Here is a 27,239-nt window from a genome sequence, read left to right as displayed (position 1 = left end):
AAAAAAAAAACAGCATTTACAAGCACCCCTCTCTGCTTCTGCAAGCTATTTTCTATCACTGTCAGGTCATTTATTCCCTCAAAATGTGTTTTTCCCATCAGTGGAAAAGGACAATTATTCAAACACATTCATTATTCAGAGCAGCATCTCCTTATCTGTAATAATTAGCAGCTCAAGCTGAGGAGCTCAGGCCTGTGTGTCAAGTGATCTGCTTATGATTCATGAGCTCAATGAGATATACAAATGTTGCAAAATAACAATAAAAAAAGGAGCTTATTATAAACAAGAGGAGAAATACAGTAAACATCATTCATGCTAGTTTTTTTTTTTTTTTAACATTAAACGGCAGGTATTCATTCCCAAACACGACAAAACGGCTAGTCATCATTACGAGAAAACAAAACTGCCACGTGCCTTCAGAGATTAAATTCTTCATCAGTATCTGAAGTGTGATCGCCGGTTACTTTGTCTGGCTGCTTTATAAACCTTGCAATGCTGCATCTGTCTGAAAGACACGACAGAAAAACTTGTTAGTGTGCCTAGCTTTTTTTTTTATACGTGTTCCTGTCAGGTTGCATGTGTGTGTGCGTTGTGTGTGGGGGGGGGAGCATGTATGGACAGGTCTGTCATTCAGACAGCACACACAGTCTCCATTCTGGAGTTGCCTGTGGTCCCTTCTGGGTCAGGGTGGGGTGGCACGAAGCTTTCCAGAATGAAAACAAGGGCTGCACACAGGAAGTTGGCCTAAGAGGATTCACATGCAAACCCGAGGTCGAGTGTTTGTCAATAGAGTGTCCTCGCATTTGCTCTGCGCTTCGTTTTCAAACTCATATCTCGCAATTTTGATTTGTGTCAGCACAACAGTGCCGGAGTTTGCTCAAGCTTCACCTGAGATGAGGGTCAGTGCTAACCAGAGTCAGCCCTGCCAGATACGATCAGGTACTGACAGACAAAATCACATTCTCCTAAAGCAGGTCGCAGACGCCGTTGTCTGCCAGGATGATGGGATCTGTTCCAAAGAAGAGATGTGTTTTCGGAGAGGAAGCAGATTCCTCTCGCAATTACAGTCTATTCTTGTGCAGGCCCAGCAGATAAGGGGAACACATCGGGAAAGCCACCTCTTCTTCTCAGGGCTATCGCAAAAAGACAGCGAAAGTTCGCAGGTGGTCAGTTTCTTAAATTACGTTTAAGCTGACATGAATGTGGGAGATAGAAGCAGAGCATCCAGAGAGAACAGTCCTGGGCACGTGTCTGTTTTCAGGATCACGCCGTGCTGAAAGGGCATAAAACGATGCTGAATCTGTGTAATTTCACTCAAGTGGACCAAGGTGCGGCGCTTTCAAGTATTCCTTTCCTGTTTGTCCAGCAGCTGTTTCATCCCAGCGACTGACCGCTTCGCTGCTGTTTTCTTTCTGGGCAGATTTGTCAGCTGTGATCAAGTAAAGCTTGTTTTTTTTTTTTTTTTTTTTCCAGACACAGCTGATAACTCCACCCTCGTCTACTGGATCTCATAAGAAGCAATTTGCCGTCATTAGGTCTTGGATATTTTGGTTACTGAAATAGTTGAGCAATTTCTTGGTTCATAGGAAAAGCTGTGTTTGATTTACTCACATCCTATCCAAACCGTTAAAATGTGTATTTTGTAAGCTGCCTTTAAAGACTCTCAAATATCAAAACTAAAGTGGATAAAAAGTGTTTTGATTACCCATTTTGGAAAAGGTTGGATGTTTTCATTAAAAATAGAGACATGGATCAAGATGGCTGTCAGGAACATGTAGCAAACTAATTAGGTGCAACATTAAATGATGTAAACATTGTCAGTCCCCCTAATACACTTACATTTGACATGTTATTATTATTGCTTTAATTCCAGGTTTATTAATCCAAACTTTCCACATCAATAACTTGAAGGTCATGTTTTTTGCTTGTGTCTGTGCATCTGATATTGTAGATGTAGTGATGAGTTTAATTTAATTTATTTATTTAACTTTATGGCTTTTTTTCTTCCTTCCAAACTCAAACTTCTTTTTCCTTCAGTTTTTCTTTAATAGGTCAACTGAAAAGTGGTACATAACTGTGAATAAGAAGACTAAAGGATATGTTTTAATTTATTTTATCACAATAATCTAAGTGTGACATTTTTTAGTATTCAGCTCACTTTCCACTGATAGCTGTAAATAAAGTCTATAACAACCACTTGCCTTCAAAAGGCAGTAAATAGAACCTGCTTGTGATCATTTTAGTATCAATCCAGCAGTCTGTAAAGGTCACACACACTTGCAAAACAACAAAAGTGAATGAAAAACATCCTCAAAACCAAGAAACACTACAGACATGTCGAGGAAAACGCTGTGGTACATCTTAAAGCAGGGTCGGGTTATAAATCAATAACCTAAACTTTTACATCTGGTGGAACGCAGCTCTGTTTATCATCTGTGACGGGAAAGCTTTAAAGACATGACTGCCCACCTAAACTTACAGTTATTCAAAGAAGGAGCCCAAAAGGCCCATGATAACCCTGTAGAAGCTGCAGAGAGCCGCAGCTCAAGTGGGCAGACAACAGGACTAATACTAGTTGTGCTCTCCACAAATCTGGCTCTCGTGTAGATTAGCAACAAGAAAGCGACTGATGAAAGAAATCCTGTTTGGAGTCTCAAAACACAACAAATGTGAAGGAAGGCAGCGTAATCAGATGAGCTTAAAATATTGTGTCGTGGAAAAATAATAGTGGAAAAATAATACTGACTATCATCCTGAACATACTATCACATGCATAATGGCAGTAGTAGCAGCATGGTGAGAAAAAAAAAAAGTAAATGGAAACTGGTCAGAGTTGACAGAAAAATGGGTGGAGATGTGCAAAGGGCAATTTGGAAAGAAAAACATAAAACAGGAGATTGCAAAACACTTGAGCTTGGGCAGAAGTTTATCTTCCTGTATGGTAAGACTAAACATACAGAGTTATATAGAAATCAAAACCATATCAAAGTTAAAATGGCCTAGTCAAAGTGTTGACCAAAAACCAACATATAATCTATAGTAAGACTTTGAAACTGATGTTCACCAACACTCTCCATCCAACCTGACTGAGGTTGACCTCAGTCAGGCTGACCGCAAATAAGAAGTTATTGACATAAAATGTCAATAAATTACATTAAAGTCTGCGTGTGCAGAGTGACAACATGTAAAAAGTTCAGGTTGTGGGAATAATTCCAGACGTGCGTGTTCAATTTAACGGGGTACTTTGTGATTAATTCTTGTACTGTGTCATGCATTAACAAGAATGAGCCAGGAAGCAGTTTAATGTGAGATGAAGTTTTATTGATTCACAGTAATGATGGATGAATGGGTTGTGATTTGACTCTGACTCAGACAATGCACATCCACAGTTATCTGAACTTCCTTCAGGACAGAAACGTAGCAAAGCTTATCACTGTCATACCTTGAATTCTTACCTCCAGAGTAAACATGTGGGTACCAATTAGTTTTTGTAAGAGCACCAACATTTCAAAACCGCTCCGGTTTATTTGTTGTCATCACAGCAGAAAAAAATAAAATAAATCAAACGAGTCACATCATATGAAATATATTGTTTTAAGTATTCAAATGAGGTCAAAGTCCCTGAGAGTACAGCTTTTTATGAATGTAACTGTCTATCAGCGCTTCTTTTAGTTTTCACTCTCAGCTTTAAAGACATAAGCAAAACTGGCCATAGAAAACAATATCCCAGTGCTATGCATGGAGCATAGGTAGCAATACAGTAAAATGAGGAATATGAACCAACTCATGCTGCAGAATGACATACTTTTAAATAACACAAACAACAGACAATGGTAGTATGTCAAAATCCAAAAGCACATAACAGCAAATATTAAATTCAACATTTCTGGAGTTTCAAGCAACAATATTAAAAAAAACAACAACAACAAAAAACCCATAAACTATTGTAGTTATTACATTGACAAATAATTATCTTGTCAGAAAATTTATTAGGTCTACATCTGACTTTATGAATTCCATGCATCAACAACTGTCCACTATTTGAATAGGTTCAAATACTAAGACAAGAAGTCAAACAAATAAAAGCTGGGGAAAAGCCCGTGGAGCTTTTTAAATGTCTGCTGAGACACTACCAACTCAGGAAAAAAGGACAGACTACAGTACATTTCAGAAGCCTTGTTTTAGTTTAAAACAAGGCCAGTGTTTACTGCTTTGAAGCATGAATAGTTTATTTTTCCTCCCAAACATGTTGTTTCTGTTGAGGAGCAGAAAATGCCAGCCTGTGGTCTCCATGAGGCGGCCAACAAGGAGGCAGTTTTTTTTTTTTGTTTTTTTTTAAGTAAAAACTATACATCTCAATAGATCATTTGCCAAATATCACCCATTTCTCGTTCTTTCCTTCGCTCCCTCTTTCCCTTACTAAATCTCTTAGATAATCAGTATCTCTATTGTAGTTTATGCAAAGATGGAAATCCAAAAAGCTTGTCTTTTTCATGATTGCATAAGTAACAATTCTATGGTGTTTCTTTATAAAGCACATGCTCAAGCCCTCAATCGTAACCATAACCTTAAGTCTAACCAAACAGAGGTAATTAAAAGGCTTTTTATATGCTCTCAAAACCCAGCCTGCCTGTCTACCACAGTACTGTGGTTTTGTCAGACCAGTTTCCCTCCCCTCAGAGAGGCTGGAAGAGGAAAACTGTACAGCTACAATTGTTTTAATGACTAAAATAAAATAAATCTACACTCATTTATCTACAGGATGGAAACCTTGCAATGTAATGTAACTACTGCAGAAGCTTTAACCCTGGATGTGTTTGTCGGAAAAAAAAAAAAAAGAAGATATGTTAGGTTAAATGCTATAGCTAAGAATCTATACTGGTCATGCTGTGTAAATCCCAATAAATAAAGTAATAAAATACAGCGTAAGTAGCACAATGAACAAGAAGACTAACAAAAACCTTCCATTTGACTTTCCAGGATGTAAAATAAGAAAGTAAAAAAAAATAAAAATAAAAATAAAAATAAAACATTTAAAAATGTTGGGCGAATCAAAAATGGGGACTAAATTTGAATACTTACTTTAAAGATAAAGTGCTTTCTTATATGAAAAAAAAACTAACCTCCTGTTATCTACTCTAAAGGTGGAACACAACATATAAAAAAAATCAAAGATTATTTAGTTAGAATTAAAAAGTTAATAAAATAAAATGTCTATTAATGAAAATTATCCAAAATATACTGTACAAAATCTTTCATATGAAACTCATTGAGGTTAATGTGACAAAAATAATACAGTATCACTGGTTAAGAAAAAGAAAGCACCAAAATTCAAAATGAGTCAGATATAAACTTAAATGGGAAATTTTGCATGCTAATGCTAATAGCCTAAATATGTGGCACTTTTAGAAAAATGTCTTATAAACCTGTTATGCAACATTTTGTGACAAAACTCACAAAATCTCATCTCATATCTTTTTCTCAGGTTTTCATATCTTCCTGTTTGAAAATTATACCAGTTTACCTGTTCCTAGTTAGTTTTGAATGTAAGATTTCTATAATTTTTCTAAGATCCACAAGAGTTAAAATCTAAATCTAAGTTAATTTTTCCTTAGTAGAGCTGGGAAACAGTTTGAACAAAGTGACACCTGTTCCTCTCTTGCCGTCGATGGATGTTTTAGTCAATGGAAGATGCTGCAATGAATGCTGCTGTCACTTGGTGAGTTCTTAAATATTTTACCCAGATCTTCAAGGACATTAGCAGGACCCATGTTGTTATGTTACTGAGTCTGTGATCCTGGAGCCTTTCGACCTTAGCCCACTTTGAATTGTCTCTGTGCTTCGTTGGAAGGTCTTTACATTGGAATGAGCTACACAAAATTGTTGGTTATTTGCCTTTGGTGCTCAAAAAGGTCTTCAGTCTCTGCACTATAAGCGTCACCTGTATAAAAATAACGCAAATGTTAAAAATCAAAATCTGATCAAATATTAAGAATAGAAAATTTCATCAGTTCTTACCTGTGTGACAGCTGTACATGTAAGCTCTGTGACCATCATATTTGCACCGACACCTCATGACATTGTTCATAAAGTCAGACTCAGCCATGTCCAAAGAGGGGTTAACTTCCACCTGCAAAGATTGAGAATATTTATGATTGGTCTACCTTCATTCAGAAAGTCATTAAAAAAAAACAAACAAAAAAAACAGTAGTTGTACAAAACAGGAAAATTAGTCAAAGTTTGTCGGAAGGTGAGCAGATATGAATATTGCGGCCATCCTGGAGATTTACAGGTTGTAGAAGAGTTAAGTGGAATGGTTACAATCAAAACATATTCCTGTGTTGCACTCACTCATGTCAAATAAGGGGTTAACTTCCAGTGGCAAAGAATGACGTGATTCATTGTTGGGCCTTCCCTTCAATGGGAAGGTCGGTACAAGAAAACAGTAGCACATAAAAATTGTAAGATTGGCTGTTAATAAACACCTCTCATGGCTGGGATTGTTTTTACAGTCAATCTGTTTCTCGACTATAAAAAGACAAACTGGATGACTTTTCCATGCAGCATTCCAGCTTGCAAAGATAAATACAATGTTTCACATGGACCTGATGCCTGGTCAGAAGAAATCAGAAGATAACTTTTTGTCCAATATGCCAAACGATTAATTGATTTGATTTATTATTTAATGCTTTTCTTTTTTTTCCTTTTTTTTTTGCCAGTAAAAACATTGGAGGAACAAATGTTAACAGTTACGCCAATTAGAGACTAAAAAGTGTAGGAGGAAGAGATATCGTATTACGTCTACTCTTTTTACCAGATTAGTCAACTTAGCCACTCTGAAACAAAATGAGCTGATTTGCACTATCGCAACTGGTCTTTATTGCCCCTAAAGTTAATGGTATTTTTGTATTTAATGTGCTTGTGCACTCAACATTGGCCAATAAACTGATTCTCATAAAACAAGTAAAAAAAACATAGTTAATAGAAACATAGTTAAAGGCCTCAAAACATTTGATCAAAAGTTCTAGAGCAGCCACAGAACAGCTCAGATCCAAAAACCTTCAAGTGTTAAACGTAGTCATGTCTAAGGATTGACTTCAACATGCAAGACATGACCTGATTCCTTGTTTTCCTATCACTGGGAAAGTCACTGTAAGAAAACAGTAGCTGCACATAAAATTGTAAGAGGGGCTATTATTAAGGAGCACTGGTATTGTTTTTTATAGCCAATCTGCTTCTCAGCTATAAAGAGACGACTGGATGACTTTTCCACACAGGATTCTAATTTGAAAAGATAAATACAATGTGCTGAACTTCCACATGGACCTGCTGCGCTTAAGGATTTTCATTTGGATTTCCATATATGAGTGTGTGACCATTAAAACACTTGCTTTTAGCATGTTTCGTGGAAAGTATGAAGCACACTGGTTGATCTTTCAAGAAAAAGTAATTGTTAAAATGTTTATAGCATGTGCCAATTTCTTTAGATCTGGCCAGTCTAAATCGGCCGCTGAAGAGGTTCTGCAACGTTTACAGGGGTCGTATGGAAATGAAATTATAACATAGTGCAGGATTAAGCTCTTGCACAGGAGGAACGTGTGCTCCGCCTCGTACCACCATCATGCTGCAAAAATAAAAACGGATTTAGCCTAAAAGGCAAGTCTGTTGCAACGGAGAAGTAATGTGTGTGTTTATATGTCTGAAATCAGTCTTTTTCTGGGTACTACCATGCATGTACTAATGGCGTGTCATTTGCAGAGCAGCTCTGTTACTGCTGATACAACCTTTCTCTTAATCTGGCCTAGTGATAATACTGTGAAGCCATTTACTCTAATAGCTGCTCTGTAAACTACTACACCCACTTTAAGTACAGGTTACAAACAGCTTCTTGGAGAAAGAAGCCAATATACACCAAAATAGGAGAAAACATCAAAAGACAGTGAATGCACCAAAACAAAGTATCTTCGATTTTTGTTTTTTCTTTTTCTTTTTTGAGTAAATTACAGCATTGGACCTAAACGTACAGGGCCGAAGGCATCTTAGTTAAAGTCGAGGCAATAAAATTAAAAATAGAGCAGGAGGAATTCTGGGGGACAAATTAGCCGTCGCTAATGGAGAAGGAGAACTAGGAGCTGTTTGATTAAAAGAAGCCAATAGTTAATTTGGGTAAATTGGTGTTTGGCAGGTTCAAGAACAGGCCTGCTGGGTCTTTGTTGTAAAGACTTGAATAAGGAAAATCAAACATTCCCTTTTTTTACCACATAAAAACATACCACAGTGAAGACAAAGAGTGCTGCTGTTAAAGGTGTTTATTCCTTCAGTTTTAGCTTTGGTGAATAGCACTAGGCTTACTTTATGTTCTCTTTTATTTTCTGTTGTTTGGTTCTCATTTACACAAAACCGCCGCCTGAAAACTGATGGTATTTTTGGTGGTTGACTGGGTAAAGTTCCATGTTTAGTCGGCACCGCCAAAACATACTGAATCCGCTGTAGTTGTCATTCTAGGCCATTATATGGCGCTAATATTTTAGCATGTCATCGAACTTGCATGCATTCTTGACCTTTAGCTTCCGCCTCACTAACCTCATTTCAAAAAACAGAAACCCGTCTATGTTTCCAAGAACCAAGTGGTTATGTCACACAAATATATTCCTTAACAGAAGTTGTGTTAAATTGAACGGGTTAATTAAGGAGCAGACAAAGTACAATGCTGTCCACAATTGTTATTATCTGCAGGTTCATGCATACAATACAACCTACAGCAGTGCATTCTGCACACATGCAGACTACTTGACACCTCTGTGGGAGGATGTTACTGGAAAGATTCACTCTGAGACCTGGTTTCAAACATTGGATTGATAAACAATCCCGATCACTGAAGACGTATCAACTAGTGGCTGAATCGCAACAAAAATGTTGCGATTTTAATGAAGAGTGGCTCTGTGTGAACTGGTTTTAGTGAAATTCCTCATTGTTTCCTCCGCTGTTTTATTTTTTCTTTCTGTCATTATGTCTTCATACGCACACCAAGCCAATATGAAACTTTATCATTAAACCCCACTCAACATGTTTAGGGCACATCTGGTTGGAACAAGAGTTTACTGTACATGTGTGACACCTTGGCATGGGGCAAATTATACAAACCAGTCTAAAAATAGAGTAGCTCTGCATCGGTGAAGTGTGTAAGAGCAATAATCATCAAATGAGCCTGCTAACACACTGGTGACAGCAATAATTAACAGTGGGTTCAAACAGTAAGTGTCACTGTAATGTGTCTCCCACAGCTTGGAGGTAATTGGCAGCATGCTAAGATCTGAAGAATACCACATCCCACCGCAGGATCACGGTTCTGACATAGAAATTGATGATAATGGGGGTCAGAGTGTTTGATCTGTTTAGGTCTGCTAGTTGCAAAGGCGTGAGGGGAAAAAAAAGGGTATAAATGGCAGTGAAGATAGTTTGTAGTTTTCTTTAGACTAAAAAAGACATCCTAGGAGGCCATAATTCAATTTTTAGAAGCCTGTAAAACTCAGTCACTTGACAATATTTCTGATCTCCAATGAAAATGCACTGAGACATTGGCTGATTAGCAAAATAAAATGGAAAGGCTGAGGAAAGTTTTTCTATTGTACCCTTTTTAACTTTCAACCTATTTCTGTTATGGAACATGTTGGATTTGGAAACCTAAGGAGTCTTTTGAAAACTTCTTACAAATATCTAGAGATGCTGATAGTTGGCGGTTAGTCATGCTAACTACTCTAAAGGCTAAAATGAAAAAAAAAAATGTCTTTGTTTTAGAACAGTGGAAAAACCCTGTTTTACAGAGACTCTTCTTAAAACCCCTTAACATGCAACGGAATGCCGTATTCCGTTTTTCCATTGTATTTTCCGAGGGCGAGGGTTAAGGGGTTAAAGACAATGTGATGTGGCCTCTTCCTCTGATATAATAGCAAATTACAATTCATAATAAAAAAACAGTAATTTTGTTATTTTAATTATGTAAAGCACCTTGAAATGCCTTGCTGCTGAAATGTGCTATACAAATAAAATTTGATTGATTGATTGATTGAATGGGGATTTTGTAAAGCAAATGTTTTGAATGCTGTTAATCGTGATTATTAAAGAGGAATCAGAACTGGCTTCACAACCTTTATATAAATATAGTTTTTGCTAATTACTATATAAGAAGATTATTAAGACTCAAATTTGGTAGCAAAGTCCACTGATTTTCTCTAGTCTAATTTTTTTTTGAGGGAAGTAAAACTGGCAGAATAATGAGTGGTTGGGCTTGTGATATTTGCCCAACACCAAAGCAAATACATAAAATGGGAGAGTTTAAAACAAACTCTAACCTGGAAAATGTAGTCCCCTGGTCGTACATCTGTCATGTCAACCCACTGACAGTCAATGTCATGGCGGTAGGTGTCCCAGCAGCCCACAGAAATGCCTTGATCACCCATGTTGTAGCAGGAGAACCTCTTCTGGATTCCTGTGGCACACACAAATACCAACTAATTTAACAATGACAACATCGGAGATTATTTTATTTAATCTTCTTTTATTGTTAGGAGTCTTTGACTTCATTGCTGTTTTTAATTAGATATTTGTTCATGACATAGTAAGGAAATGAAGAGTAAACCAACACAAATTGCAACAACATTTAGATCTGTTAAGCTCAGGATTCATTCATTCATTTCATCTTCAATTCATTTGTACAATACAATCCATAAATTCACCTCTATTATGCATCAACAAACCACTAACAATAATTCTTAATTAATTGAAGAAAAACACAGCACAACAAAAGATAAACACACGCAAAAACAAACAGACAAAAACTTAAGGCAGAAAAATCTAAACACAACTAGACGTGACTAGTGAGATTTCTCAAGTGACTGGACTGACCACTACAATGTGCTGGTAGTTGAAACATTTAAATTAATTTCTTGCCATTAATGGGGAAACAGAATGGCTTTGTGAACATTACCATCGGGGCAGTATGTGTCCTCCAGACAGAAACTGGCCTTGTGTCCCTCTGCAATCCTTGTGCCGTTCAGCGTCAGCAGGTCGTAATGGGTGAACACCTCGATGCTGTGGTAGTGCCTGTGATGTCAGAGGGGAAAGTCCAGGTGAGCGTCTGAATCTGCCGAGTGTGTGTATCTACATGACCGAACACTGGCTTTCTATGGCTGCTGTCCCTATGACCTCACTGCCTGAACATGAGCAGGGTGTCACCAGAACACCTCTCACAGAGGCTTGTTTTAGGGCCAGCTTGGACCGGCTATTTACTCTCTCTAAGTGAATAGAGTGCTTTGAAACTTGCATGCATAAGTACATTATGCTATAATAAACTGACACAGACTTGCAACTTGTCCCTTGTATGACTTGCATCTTTGGGCGACTTTTCTTCTCTAGCTATCACTGCCACAGACAAACTAACAAATCAGGAGAGGTGACACCACTGTTTCCAGCTTTCAAACTGGCAATCAATCCAATACGTTTTCAGGTTCCTGTAGCTATTTTAACAAACTTTCCTCATGAAGGAAGCTGTCATTACATAAGAGAAAGTTGGTTTCATTCTTCTAATAAACTCTTTTCCAAAACTATGGGGATGTCAACATTTGAGATTTTATAAAATGGATGATTGGAAGACATTCTAATTGTAAATCAGATTTGGACATTTCATCTAGCACAGTTATCGCCGTCATATACTGAATAGTAAGAGCGTGGGACAAATGCAGTCTTACATTTGTCTTCAGAGGTTTTATTCATGCTCTGAAGAAGTAAGACCTTAATGGAAAAAATGCAGCAGGACAGAAGTGGTTGAGTGAAAGTTGTAAGAAGTCCCACTAATAGTTTATCGCAAGCCTTGTAGGGAACACAACAAACATGATAAGGATGAACTCTGGTAGAATTTTAAGCTCTTGATTGCCAACTTGTTTGTAACTGGAAACTACACACGATGCATTGGTCCTGTGGGATATCTGTTAACATTTTTTAAAATCAGATGCTGTGTTTTTAGACATAGCTGACTAAACTAGCCCACATAACGAGTTAATCCCACAGATGGTGTTGAGCATTAGAGAACAGGTGCTGATTTGACATCCTAGAAATACAAGAGCAGCAGAGTTTACACCTTTAAGAGTCCATACCAGTAAGATATCTATCACCTTCATTAGCTTCCTACCTGTGACACTGGTGCCATGTCCAACTTTCTTTCGATGCCTTGGGTCTGAAATCGGATCGACCTAGGTTCATAATACGTGAAGAGAAGCGCAGCAGGCGTCTGTGGCCATATGGCCAGTTCATTCTGGCAGCAGAGGATGACAGACAGTTCTCTTCATGAGCACAAGTCAGCAAATGAAGTGGTCGATCTTCCAGGTAGGTTGTTTCCTGAACCAGCTGGGCGTCCAAAACAAGGTCTGGAGCAGCTGAAAGATGTTGAATGTGAGATATGTTCAAGTTGTCACATCAGAAGAGAAGACCTGGAGGTTCTAATCAGAGGTTCAGCTTACTCTCTGAGCATCTGACCCCAGCAGCCTTGGCTCCTCCTCCGCGAGGGCAGTGGATGTGGTTGTTGTGACGACATTGTTGGATAGAGAGCTCTGTTCCCACACAGTGAGTGCCACTAAGAATCACTTCACTTGCATTCGCAGTACCGGGCCAGTACCATGTCTCCTGCCAAGGGAAGACAGTGTGGAGGTAAACAATTAGAGGAGCAGCACTACAGTTTATTATTTAGGGAATCTAGCACAGACACAGCGATCATAGGGATGTATCTGTAAAAATTTGTGCCAACTCCCAGTGTTGAGGCAATTCTGACAACTCCAAAAAAAATTACATTGTCACATTTAAAGTAAAACTAATTGTTGTAAGAGGGAGCACTGCGTTGTAAGTTTCAGAACAGAATCCTTAAAAACTTTGAGAAAAGCTGTGGACTTCATACAAGGTATAATGGGATGTTGGTTGAGGACATTACCTGATGAGCACTTGCAGCAAAACCCAAACCGAGCTGTCTGCACACCACCATAGCTTCATTTATCCCCCAGTTTTCGCTGCAGACAGAACCCCAGCGCTTCCGTCCCCCAAAGTCCATCAAAACTTCGACACGTCCTTCCGAAGAGGCTCTTCCACCAGCAAGACGAACCTGGATAACCATGAGGTTAGAAGATCAAAATCGACCTCCCATAATTATAGAGTGCCACAAAGAGTTCTAGCAACCTAATTTTTGTACCGTTTTCTCTATGCCAGTCTTGGGAACGTTACAACGCACAGAAGCATCCTGAGTGTGTTTGAATGTCCATGGTTGGACTTCTTGGAAGTAGCAATCCAGGATGGAGCGTTCTGACCCCATACACTGCACATTGTTCATATGAATAGGTCCCGTACCTGAAGAGATAGAAAGAGATGTAGAAAATTTGAGTAGAAAATTTGAGGAATGCTGAGAAGAAAAACCATTCAAACAAGTCAAGGGTAGTATTTCTTGTGTTTTGTGCCACCCAATGTGAGCACAGTGCCGTAAGAGCATAAAAGCACATGCAAGCACATCCTTTTCTGTGCTAAAGCTTCTATCTTGCATAACAAAACAGTCCTGTGAGGCAAACATGCCAGCAAAAACATCAACTTTAGGCATCAGTCACAGCTCATTACCGCCATTCTTTTTTTCTCTGAGCACAACAACAATCACATTGTGTGTAGTCTGCCACCCTGAGTGAGCAAACAAGGCCAAATGTGTGTCAGCAAAACAAAAAAGCTGACTATATGTGCTAACAACCAGATAATCTCATAACAATATAGAAGACGACAGGAAAAAGTCCTTCAAGAGCAAAATGTTAGTGGTATAATAAGCTACAGGATGTGAAAACACTGAATGAACAGTGGCTCCACTATTTTGTACAATTGTGCAAACAGCAAAACCTGCATGGAAGCAAACAGCTGAAATCACACAAACAATTGGAAACAGAAGCATTACAAGAAAATGGGTGGCAAAGAAAGACAGTTGGGACTAGACTGAAGCTTAAGTTGATCTGCCCCTGTGCTGATTTTAAGAAATTGTAGGCTAGCTTGCACAGTGGTCATCAAACATTGGTTAACACTGTATGTAAAAAAGTACAGATCTTCCCCACTTCCCCATCTATCTGCCACAAACCTGATATAATCTCCCAGTGTTTAACTTATCGAGGCAAAAGCTCATGAAAGAGATTCTCAAAATGAACTGTGACATGGTCTGTTTAAACCTTACCCCAAAATAAATACCCAGAAACAAGCCACTCACGGGTTTGCAATCCAAACAAACACACAGGCTCAAGGGTGTTTTCGTCCCATCTCTATACATGGGACCCTATATCTGTGTGCCTCAAAATTACATAGTCAAAATAAAACTGTTGGTCAAAAAGGAAACAAAAACATTTGTCCCTGTAATTTAATTCAGGGATGATGATGATTATGCTGATGATCCTTAATTGAGTATTTACCAAAAACAGGTTTTGCTCCATTATTTACACAAATTATTATGTATTTTAAGTTAGCAGATGGAAAATGTTAACAACAATCAGGTTCTTGATGAGAAAAGTAAACCACTTAGGTTAGTGGTTAACAAGAAAATGTTTCCATTATGAAATTGAAAGGGTGTGGAATTTTTGTCTAAATATTCTGTCCCCAGTAATCATCAACCCTGGGTCTGACTAATTAGCATCATTTAATTTGTTGAATAAGTATATCCATCTCATACATGTGTAAAACACACAAGGACTGTAACCACGTATTCAAATCATAAGTCTATAAATGATAAGTTAAAAGCTGATATTTTCTACTCCAGTGGAATAACAAGATCACCATGATTCACACAGCTGGGTGCATATATTACAGTATTTAATCAGAAAGGGTTGATACGAATTTTCCATTTTAAAATTCCATGATTCCTGAGACTCAGCTGCAGAAACAGTTTCACCGTTCAGACAACGGGAGCTTCTTGCTGCAAGTCAACAGTGCAAGCAATTGTGCCACCATGCAGCCACAAATATAACGACGGGACTTGAGCCAGATGACAAGATGAAGTTGGAAAAAATGTTGGGTGATTTGGACTTTAGCTGTGCTGGTTCATCAAAAAGAAAGCCAACATAAATGACATCTACAGAAATAACATATAAAATTACATTTGCTTTGATCATCTGAACAGCTAAAGCAGTGGAACACAATCCCACATTTCATCTCCTTTAGCATGTTTTTGGACTACACCCTGGAAGCCTGAGACAGGGGGAAGTCGTTCTCTCTCACATGTCTTAAGGGTGGAGACACCGCTGGAACAGCTGGATACTGACTGTAGCTGTGGGTGACACAGGAGCTGGAGATTTCAAATGAAAAGCAGGCTTGGATCTTGCAAGATTTTGTCTCTGGGTTGAGTTGCCAAATACCAAAATAAACCACCATGGTTTTTTTGTTGCGAGTGTGTATGGGCACGTGCACATGGTGTTTGGGCAGCTGGAACCACTGGCAAAGGACACATATAATCACAGCTGGAGATATGGCAATCAACACATTTGCAGTTCATGAGGTAATACACATTGGCAAAATGCAAACACACATGCCTGAACATTATCTAATCAGTCAGGGCAGACGGGTGTGGTGTCTACGATAAGCGAAAGATAAGCGAAAGATAAGCGAAAGATAAGCAAAAGTCTCCCTGTCTTCTCCAAAATGCCACAACACACAATAAACGCATTCAAACAAGCAAACTGCTGACTTACAATACTGAATTAAATATGGACTTTTCAAAATTTTCCAACTTTTTTTTTGTTTTAAACAGTTTTCTCTCCTACCTTGGCCCATAAAGGCTCCGTGCAAGGCATCCTTGGCAGTACCAAAGCCGAGCTCTCTGCAAACAACACTGGCTGCAGTTCTGTCCCACAAGTGATCAACAATCGTCCCCCATTTTCCATTTCGAAGAACCTCCACACGGCCTTCACCAAGCCTGGGACCTGCCTTGAGACGCACAGGCTATGCAGGGGAGACCATATATTTCAGAATTTGTTTTCTTCCACAGATGGACACAATAAGATAATGTTAATAGGAACATAATTTTATTATTCTTACCACTACTGGATGAGGAGCCTGGGGCCTTCCTGAGGAGATGCGAGCAAATTGAGGTCCTGGCACACATTTTGCCACTGCAAACTGCCCGTTCTTACAAGGCGTAGGACTTCGAGGAATTGACAGCTGAGAGTGGCACTCCGACAGGGTGTTCTCCGTGCCCAGACAGTGCACCTTCTCTACCCAGAATCCCTTCTTTTTTGCCATGAGGCTTACTCTGGAAAAACACACAAAAAAGACTTTGGTGATATATCTTTTAAAGTTCTGCGCAACATGACACTGAATTATTTAGATTTCTCAACAATATTGTTGTTTGATTATAATTATGACAACAGTTTATTCCCAGTATCATGCATTTATAAATAACTATTTGGCAATTTACAAATTTCTTCTTTTGTACCTTTTTCTTTACTCTTAAGCAAATATTAATATTAGACAAACATAATCTGAGTAAAAGCAAACAGCAGTTTCCAAATGATGATTTCATTTACTAGGAGGAAATGATCCAAACTAACCAGGCCCCATGTGGAAAAGAAATGGCCTCTCTTGTTAAATCATGAATTACTTCTCACGGTGATCAAGACCTGCAGGCCCTAGACTCAATACTGTCTGACAGAATGAAGTAGACCACAACATCTCAAAAAGCAACACATCGTCCCCGAGCTAAAACTATTCAAGAACAGACTAGCAACAAAGTCCTGGAATACATAAATTTGAAAAGTCATTTTTAAATGACTTTCTAACAAGCCATCTCTTAAGGGTTGGAGACTCTGGTAAACCACAGTGAGAGCCATTCTCTGCAAATGGAGAAAACATGAAATAGTGGTAAACCTTTCCAGAAGAGGCCAAAGTACTGCAGGAGGTCAGAAAAGTGTCCAGAAAAACATCTAAAGAGCTGCAGACCACAGTGCCTCACTCGGGCTCAGTGTTCATGATTCAACAAAAGATTTGGAAGAACTCACATCTGTGTGAGAATTCTGAGATGAAAACCACTGGTGACCAAAGCAGTACAAAATATGACATTTTCATAGTCACAGCACTATGACTGATGTATGGATCATAACAGAATAAACAATCCCAGATTCAACTGAATAAAATGTATTTTCAGTGTATGATGGCTGACCTGACATACTCCGGCAAAGAATGGGGTCTTTCCCTTATTGACTAGTAAATTGAGCAACCTGATCCCAGATTTAAAAATAACTGAATGGATGGAATCTTAGCAACAATTAACAGAATTTGTTAGGGTTGAGGACTAAAAAAAACACTAAAAACTACATTAATATTTTACATTTGAACTAAACTGCTGAAGAAGATCTGCATTAGGACTTTGTGTATTTAAGATTAAGCGTTCTTCTAATTGTGCTTTTATTACCTTGTTGATGGATCTTTAACCTTGGAATCCCATATTTTCCTGCAAAGAATCAAAAACAAATATTACATATTTCACATGCCTGTCCTTTTGCACCACAATGTAGAATTAAAATTAGTTGTGCACAAGGCTGTGCTATGAGGGTAAAGTTATTTAGAGTTAAAAAATCAAGACCCGTTCCATCTAAGACCATAACACAGATTTATATTTAACACAAGGCCAAAATTACATACATAACAAGTAAAAAACAATTAAAAAAAAACATAAAATTATTCTGAACTGTACTGTAAGCCTCAAAACCCCCATGCAATCCAAAAAATGTTGCATGCAACTTCAGTGACACAGTATGAAACAATGAAAAAAGCATTGTTTCAACCAAGCGCAATATACAAACAAAAGCTGCGGCACCGAACAATGATTTATGGGCTGGCTAAACTGGCTCACTTTTAGTGTGGTGACGAGGAAAGCCCTGCAAAGCAACAAAGAGTACAAGCCGCTCGCCCCATGCCAGTTCATCCACAGACCACGGCAAAGGCCGCATATTCGTTCTGCAACAAAAACATTGGCTAAACTATAAACAGATGCACGCATGAACATGCAAGCCAGCACTTTTATATGGGGACGTTCAATACTTCAATTTGTTCAAAGATCTTATTTTCTGCAACAGGAGCATAATGAAACCTATATTTCTTTGGAACACATCATATATGAAAACAAATTAATCGACATGAAATTCAGACATTCAGTAAAGAACTCTTGAAAGAAATGTTCATATCCTGACATGCTGTTTTCAATTACTCTCCCATTTTTTTAATTTTTTTTTTAGAAACAAACACATCTATGTGTATCTGAATGAAAGCAAAGGTGGGTCAATATTTGCATTCCTAACATGAAACGTTACATGCTCCTGTAAAAGTCCAAGCACAAACCTTGGAAAATAAACTAAGGATGTTGGAATCAAGAGGCTGATTGTCCATTACACACTGTTATGTTTGACAGTTGCATGAAGTCATGAGTTGCTGAATGTACACTTTCCAGAAACATATAGCCTGTTCCCCAACTCTTCAGTTTTAACTCAAGACATAAGAACATTCTGCTCTTAACCTAAAAATATCACTTATCAAAAAGTATTTCGAGATTGTTTTAAATTTAGCATACTTTCATTTCACCGTCACCTGAGTTTTGTACATGTCAAATATAAATTTGCAGGTGCATCTTTTTCTGGTTCATTTGAAGTAGGAAATCAGTTTCAAAGACCTGACTGTAGGAAAAAAAAAGATTTAACATTTTCAAGTGAAATTAAACTCATGAAACAGTCTAATTTAAATCAATTTGAAAAAATATTAGGCATGTATCCCTTTTCGGAGGCAGCAAAATGCCAGATAAACTTGCAACAAACTGTAACTGGCTAACTGTTTGGAGCTCTGGGCCTATTCTTTACTGGATCTTAAATTACTCTTGTAAACTATTTTAAATGTGTCTGCCATGTGGCTTTTCAGCAGTGGTTAATAGGAAGCTTGCAGTGTGCATGTACACTGAGGCAAACACGTCTGTGACTTGTTTGTGTCTGTGACTTGTTTGTGACCTCACCACAGACAAATCAACAAACCATTTTTCCTCTTCACAAAGCAAACTGTAAATTTCTACCTTCTGGTATTTCATTTGACTGAATTGCACGTGTTAAATTTCATTCATTTCATGCAAATGTTCATCTGGTTGTAACAAGTGGTTGGAACTGTGAGAGGACTTTTTCATTGAAGTTGTACACAATTGTAACGAACAGACAGCTACAGCTGTCTGAGCTTTGTTTAGGCAAATTGTCTCTTCAGCACTTGTGAAATGATTCAATTGAAGTTAATGACAGGGGCTGATACAATCTTGCTAAAAGACAAGCATTTCACCACAGTTCAAGTTACATCAGTCTCACACTGCTTTACAATTTAATTATATCGTACAACATTTCTTGTTTATGTTTGCTGCCGGTTTTGTCTTAAGGAATACATCACTCATCAAATTAAGTGGTAATGGTGTGTCTGGAATTGAACATCACTGAAAAGTCAATTCATGTCAATAATTGGGTTGAAAACTTACATTTACTTCACAGCAAATCTGAGATTTCAAACATTATTTCTGTTGTTTTGATGATTTAACGTTACAGCGAAGGAAAACTCAAAATTAAAATTGTCAGGTAATTTCAAAATTGCATTTTGAAATAAATAAAATATGAATTATTTCTAAGACATTTGCTAAAAATATATTTCAATTCACTGTAGGCCACAGTATATTTAACCAACACATTCTGGGAGCTTTTTGTGAATGTATTCCTGCATCAGTGCAGCATAGTATGGAGACCATCATATTGGCTGTGCTGACGTGGTAAGGAAGCTCAGGCTATTCTATAATAGCATCATTCAGCTTGACTACATTGACAGTACACCACAGCAGAGCTTAGATTAGTGTGAGCAGGTGCCAAGTTTTAAAGGAAAAAGAAATCAGCATCTGAAAGATGAAATTTATCTCCCTTAGTTTGAGCAAATTGATGATAAATTAAATATTCTAGCAGTAAAGAGTTTTAAACTCATCTGAGTATTGAAGCAATTGATCAAAGCGAGATGATTCAGACTACTCTTCTTCATTTGTGCTTGGAAAGCAATCTTGCACAGTCTGCTGCAAGCCAGAAATGTAGCCACTGGCTACATTTCTGGAATGGATTGGTGCCATCATTTAATATATTTGTTAAATATATTAACAAATATAATTGCATTCAAGTGCAATTATCGTATGCACTTGAATGCATACGATAATTAAAAGACGGGAAAGTAAATTAGAGAGGTCATTGAGGTGGATCACACAGTCACCAGACAGGAAAACCATATTTGGACACAAAAATGTCACCAAATAGCCTGAAAATGATACCCTTATCATAAGAAAATTTAAGCTGAAAGGTAATTAAACAAATGCTGGTTAAGTCCTCAAATCACTATGGTGACAGAGCAAGACAGACAGCCGCTGACGCAGCGGAGAGTGCACCAGGCCTCAGTTGTAATTGGCTGTATTTCACACGAGCAAGCGAAAAGCTCACTTGTCAGACTCTTGCTCTCATTCCTTCTCTCTGCTGCCTCTTGCGCTTGTTACTCGCTTCCACTTTCGTTGCCAGCGCTGTTTTACTCTCTCACACCCGGCTATAATTGGGGGTGTTTTTCACCCTCAGCAAAAACCCAGAAGAGCTTTGGTCCTGACCAACTTGCAATTACAGCCTCTTTAGAGTTTCATCCAAAAGACACACAGAGCTGAGAAACATGGCAGGGTCCAGAATTTCTAAGAATGGACGGAAAGACTGGGTTAGGAGGAGAATTAGCGGGGAATGTCATGGCTAAATAAAATCCCAAGCCTCTTTTGGAAGCTGTAGAAATGTTTATGCAAATTCTTGTTCTGATTAACCGCTACATCCGAATTTATCATTTCCAGCCATCCTTGCTTTTTTTAAATATAATCTTGAGTATACAACAAACAGCTGAAACACATGGGGCCTTTGTACTCTGAGAACCGGTCTGAAAGTTGAAAATACATATCAAGAAGGAGCAAATAAGCATCTGTGGAGACTAACCCAACCGGGTACAGATTTGGAAGCAAACACATAATCATGATTCAGACCAGTGTAGAGCCTTAGATCTCAGCAAAACACTCGGTCATTCTGAAGCCAGGCTGACCAAGAAGTAGCAAGTCATGACCACTTCCGTGCCAGAACGCTGAAATTTACACACCCAAAACACTTCCATGGAATACGTTTGGCTATAGTCTTCAAGCTACAGCAACCCTGTTCTTACCTGTCATCTCCCTTCCCTTGGCAAGTTACCAAATGTCTCCTTAAATGCTGCAGAGATGCAAATCTATTCATCCAATTTGTCTCTTAAAAATGACTTGTGTTCCACCTTCAGCTCTCTGTATCTCTGCTGCTGTCGAGTCTGTACAGCAGGAGGAAACTGAATAGACAGACAGTAAAGTTCACACCTGCATTGCAGGCATACTCAAATAATAAATGATCCTGTTCAGAGTGCAAACAGAGCCAGGCTGTCCTGGTACACTCCACCTTTTTCGGAAAGCCTTTGATGTTACATGACTTCCTTCTTTAACACAAGGAGGTTGTTATAGTGTCCTGGTGTTTCCAATAATTTAACAATGTAAATTTAAACTAGACTGGGCAATTTTATACAAGGACAATCCAGAAAGACCTTCAGTGAGCGGGTTTACCCCAGTTAGAGTAGTTCGTAAAGTATACAAAAATCTTTAAAGATATTTAAAATGAATAACATTCTCCTTCCAGTTAGATCTCTAAGGCAAATCAAATCCAGTACCTGATTAGGAGGCTACCTGTACTTATAACTGATTTTTTTGGACAAATTATTTTTGTTACTGTCCTCTAAATTACCCCCAGTGGTGTGAAACGTTTCAACTTGTGCCAGAAATGCTGAATAAATAAAGTCTCAAGAAAACTTTACTGTTAAAGTTTTTTTGAGACATTTTTAATAATTTAATTGATCTTATCTTTCTAATCTATTGCTAATGATAAAAAAAAATCAAGGCGTTACTGGCTTAACTAATCATATATAGCACAGCTGTGCGCTATAAATGTCATGTTTAATAAATATGGTGGGCTTTGTTTTGTGTGTGTGTGTGTGTGTGATTCTTTTTTATACATAAAACCAACAAATTCAGTTTCTAAAATGATGTATTTACAAAGATATTGCTTTTATTTTTGTATAATTTATATTAAGTTTACATTTAAAAAATAATACAAAACTCTAATGAAGTCATGAAGCTCAGGTCAACACTTTAACAGCACTGACTGAAAGCATTTGTACCTCCACCACAAGTATTTATATACCTTTGCTAATAAATGTTGACTCTGAAAGTATGGTGGGGTCAGATGTAATAGCAAATACATGCTGTGCTGTTGACAATACCTTGTCAATAAGACAAGTCCTTTACATGCTAACCCTTATTTCACTTTCTAATAGTTATCTTGGTCACGCATGATATTGATGGCACAGTTACACCACAGTCAGCAGTGACATTACACCTCAGCAAGGGAATCTAAAAGTTAAAGTGCTGGTTTTTTTTTGTTTCGTCTGTGAGCTGCAGGAGGAAGATAGCATCAGAAGGAGAGAAGGCAAAGCGGTGAGAGAAAGGCAATGAGGTGTGCAGGGGTGATTTGCCAAGAAAGAGGGGCAGAGAAAGGGCAATGGAGATCGGACGGGGATCCCTTTATCATCATCCTAAGGCTATATAAGGGAGGTGAAGAGGCTGGGTGAGAAAGATAAGCCTAAAGCGAGTCATTTACTTAAAGCAGCTCTGAATGAGGGCCTGCTGCTATGTTTTTATTCTGCAGGTTGGGTTTGAATTCATAAAAAAATAGCTAAGTTACACGGCAGGTTGCTCTTCTAAGCACAGTTTTCCCGAACACAGCTGCTGAGAGACCGTCACACTCACTTGTATGTTTTGACATTGTGCTGAGTTGCCTCTGGAAAGCCAAGCATCCCGCACACCACCCGGCTGCTGTTGAGACTCCAACCTAGGTCACAGACTTGCCTCCATCTCCCAGCATGCTTCACTTCCACTACACCCTCTGAGATAAGGTTCTTCTTCTTTGTAGCTGACAGGATGGGACGCAGACGGACCTCTTCGATCCGTACTCTGCTGTGACCCTGACAAAAGAGGCATATCCTGCTATAAACAGAGATCTTTCTTAGACAAAAGATGGATGTACCAGATGCTGTACCTGGTAATGGTGGTGCCTTTGGAACCTTGGGATCTCATACGGATGTCCATTCCCATAATACCCATATCCTGGATGCCTCTGTGTTGCAACAATACCCCCCCACTGAGAAGCAGTGTTGCCAGAAGGCCTGACAGGTGTAGTGTAACCTCTGCTGGCAGACTGATCCAGTCTGCGCTCAGGGGTGCACACAACCCCTAAGTCTTCAGAGTGCTTGCAGTCATTTACCCCCCAACCATTGTGTTTGCAGTCCTTCAAGGACTTCTCTGAGCCGTCGCACCGTATGTTATCCATCCAAATAGGACCTTATGAAAGAAGAAATTCACAATGTAATTCATTAGGACTTTGAGTGATTGCTCCATGCATGGGTTTGCAATGCATCCTTACACAACAACTTCAATCAGTTCCTTAACATCTAACACTTGACGTTTATGGGCTGGCTGATTTAGGGTTCCACCTTAGCAGAGTGTTCAGTAGCGGATGCACAGTATTTTACAAGGCAGCAGAGGGGGTGTAGATTCAGCTCATTGAATCCACTCAATCTTCTCTTTAATTTGGATTTAAAAGAACCACTAAACGATGCCTATAAACCACAGCAAGTGTTCCAAACACTGGCAAGCAAATAGAGATATTTTTTCTTAAGCAAATGACTCTTTTCTACCCATGATTTTTATGTGCTGGTCCGTCAGTCAACCCTAGCAAGCGTTACACTTCAATTACTGAAAAAGTTTTCCTTTGTTTCCTTAGTTGCTTCACAATGTTACTTATTTAGTTATTTTAAAAGCCTGATTAAACTGGTCCAATGTGGACTTCCGCCACTGTTCACTATCTCCTACAAGAAAAAGCATTTATGCTTTTGGAGTTAATGTAATTGTGGCATGTTATTTTGTCAATCTGTTCTTCCTAGTGAAAATAAACAATTCAGGTTTCCAGAATCCCATTCTTTCTGTCTGCACTTCAGATATCTCAGTGAACATCATGCAGGTAGGTGCGTATGCCACTCTTCTTAGAAACAAATTGTGTCAACTTTCCTGCGTGTCAATTGTTTAATTCCGAATATCCTCAAGTAGATATTTCCAATGTTAAAAAACATTGTATTTGAAATTGAATTCTGTCAAGACAAAAAAAAAAATCACCTGTTATCTCTACATGTACTCACAGTCAAACTATTTCACACACATGCACTACAGATTTACACATCAAAATTATGGACATCCGTTAAAACCTTTGAGGGAAGCTTTTGTTGCATAGAAATTGGTGATTAAGAGTTTGTTAGGAATTTTGACTTAAATTAAATTTAAATTTGACTTAAACAGTATCAGTAGATAAATCAGTAAGTTCCAAATATTGGATTTGCAATTGTGCAACTGGTTGCTTCATCCCCTCCAAAATCATCTCTTATTCTTGTTCATTCCATAAAGTAAACTCACTCAAATTGAAATTATTTTTCTAATTAGGTATTTCTTGTGAGTAACATCTTGTCGAGAATTGGGTTCTCTAAAGATATATTTGACTGATCTAATAATGGGCATATTTTTGGTTTTCCTATCCAAAGCAAAAACTGTGGTCTATAATGAAGGCATTAAAAGGAGTCGCACACAGCACTTTTCAAACATTTTAATCAATAACCCACTGCTAAGTCATTCCATATTTTTATTTAACTAATTTTTTTCAATTAAAGCTTCAAAAAATGATTACTAGTGTTTAACTATTCCAAAACTGTATAATTTTCTACTGTAAGATATTTAGAATCTTCATAACTTCAATTAAGTGATCAATATTTTTATTCAAATCAGTGACCAAGAATGAAACCAAATTACAAACATTATGATAAAGAGATGATAAAAACTTTATGATCATGTCATAAATTTATTTTTTTTTTAAACATGCACTCTTCTTGAAGCCATTTAAAAGGTAATTTAATGCTCTTTCTGAATGACCATTTCTTTCTTCATAAAACTCTTTAAAATGTAACTATCTCATATTAGCATTGTAGTGCCATAGTGGTTAATAATTAGGCAAACAGAATTATCAAATTCTCCTTGGGTCCGCCTTGGTAACGTTTGAAAGTAATGTGAAATTTGTCTTTAAGTGCTCTCACCTGTCCCTTCTCCATACTTGGCACTGTGGGCCCACGTTACCGCTCCTCGAAACCCCAGTTCTCGGCACACCACGTTAGCCAGGTTAATGTCCACCTCATCATCACAGATGGTACCCCAGGTGTTGTTGTGCAGCACCTCCACGCGCCCTTCGTTCGCCTCGCGCACAAAGTTGCCGGCGAGACGCACCTTGGCGGCCGGTGCGCGAGGAGTTCTGCGCTGAGACGTCGTGGTCCTCCGAGGTTCAGCGCGTGCGGTGAAGCTAAGGGACAGCAGCAGAAGGAGCTGGACGATTAAGCTGAGGGAGCGGGTCATCATGGGTGGAGGGGAGAAACCTGGAGGTAAAAGGTTGACACACAGCTTGGCTTAGCAAGTTCTAGCTAATTTTCTTACATAAATTAAACTGTGCACATTTTCAGTTAGGTTTAGGTACCAGCTTTTATAATAGCTGCAAGGTTAATTGCGTGCCTTTCAAATGGCATATAATCGAGTATGAGACCCTTTAAAGGGCAAAGGAAGAGAACAGAGCAGTCAGTCAATCACTGTAACTGTGACAATGTTTTTCCCCTCAAGAATTGTGTTCTCAGACATAATTCTTATCTAATGATAACCAGCGAGATAAGACTTGCTTTGCCTTGTTTTCTTTTTCCACGTTAGTGATTTTATTCACTACTGCTAAGCCTTTGGTCCAACAGTGATGTTGTGAAAGCCTTAAATATCAAATAAGCACGTTCCCCCTCATGTCAAACACAGGCATATAATTTAAGGTACAGCTGCTCACTTTCGTAAGGTAATTAAGGTAAGTAAACATCCCCCAAGGCAAACTAACCAGACAGAAATACGCCAGGCAGGTTTTAACCTGGTGCTGAACAAGTGTTTCAGCACAAACACCAGTGGGGTAGAGTGAGTGAGGAAGAGAGAGAGAGAGAGTTACTTTTAAACAAGAGAGGCCACAGGAAAACACACTGACCAAAAATGCCCTAAAATATGTGAGTGGGTGTGATTTTTAGGGTAAAATTACAAAAGAAGAAACCACCAACAAGCAGAACATTGGGCAAATCCATCCAAAAGAAACAATATGCATAACCCAGTTTAAAGATTGGATGCTGGTACAGAATGCTATAAAATGAAAAAGCGGGTTATTTATTTATTTATTTTTTTGTTCAACTGATGCCGCAGTCAGATTTAAAGGAAAAAAAAATCTCCTTTAAGAAACAGAACGTAGGTGAGTTAGCATCTTTTGTCCACAATTCATCCCTTAACGCACGTGTTGCATCCACACACTGAAGAGCCCGTATTTAGACGCATATAACTATGATCAAAATAAAAAAAGGATAAAACTGAACTATTATAACTAGTATGAATGTTCACTCACCTGGTAGGCAGCAAAAAGTTGCAGTGGTGAAAGTCACTAGCAGGGGGAAAGTGACTGTGTGAATGAGTGTGGCTAGTAAATGCTCCCCTCAGTCAATCCTCCCCTCTTCCCTCCTTCTCCATATATCCCTCCCTGCTTCTTTCACTACCTCCCTCCCCTGTCTCTGGATTTCTTTCTGTCATGTAGACTTTTATGGTTAACACACTAAAACGTGAGGCAGGTTGCTGCCATAAAACTGTCTGCATGATGCTCAGATCTAACAGCCAGCAAAATGACAGCCATAGGTGTCATCAATTTATTTCTTTTTTCATTGTTATGCCTTTAAATGTTCATCTTAAATTGCTGGAAGTTTTTACTTATATATACAAACACATAGCATGGTTACACTGAATTTTATTTAGGCACGACAGAATAAAGACAGGCTTCTGATCTTATTTGTAAGAAAAAAATGTAAAAATAATTTATTTTCCCTTCACGGTGATACTGTACTTTATTCTATCGAATAAGAATAACATTTGTACAAAAAAT

General features: G+C 38.3%; 1 protein-coding gene across 1 annotated transcript; it reads right to left on the bottom strand.

Moving 5' to 3' along the window:
• Positions 1-3,299: 3,299 nt before the first annotated feature.
• loxl4 (lysyl oxidase-like 4) lies at positions 3,300-26,786 on the bottom strand. The gene is made up of 15 exons (XM_007566167.2): positions 26,712-26,786; positions 25,339-25,671; positions 23,241-23,542; positions 22,952-23,166; positions 17,465-17,503; positions 16,093-16,306; positions 15,819-15,996; positions 13,235-13,389; positions 12,980-13,147; positions 12,516-12,678; positions 12,188-12,431; positions 10,988-11,103; positions 10,353-10,489; positions 6,019-6,130; positions 3,300-5,941 (listed from the first exon to the last, which is right to left on the bottom strand). Exons 2-15 carry the CDS (start codon positions 25,652-25,654, stop codon positions 5,871-5,873), a joined length of 2,430 nt encoding a protein of 809 aa, XP_007566229.1. The 5' UTR covers positions 25,655-25,671; positions 26,712-26,786; the 3' UTR covers positions 3,300-5,870.
• Between the last annotated feature and the right edge of the window lie 453 nt (positions 26,787-27,239).

The sequence above is a fragment of the Poecilia formosa genome, unplaced genomic scaffold (assembly GCF_000485575.1).
Source record: "Poecilia formosa unplaced genomic scaffold, Poecilia_formosa-5.1.2 Scaffold188, whole genome shotgun sequence".
NCBI lineage: Eukaryota > Metazoa > Chordata > Actinopteri > Cyprinodontiformes > Poeciliidae > Poecilia > Poecilia formosa.
The sequence above is the reverse complement of the archived record's forward strand: the minus strand, read 5'-3'. Positions and strand labels throughout refer to the sequence as shown.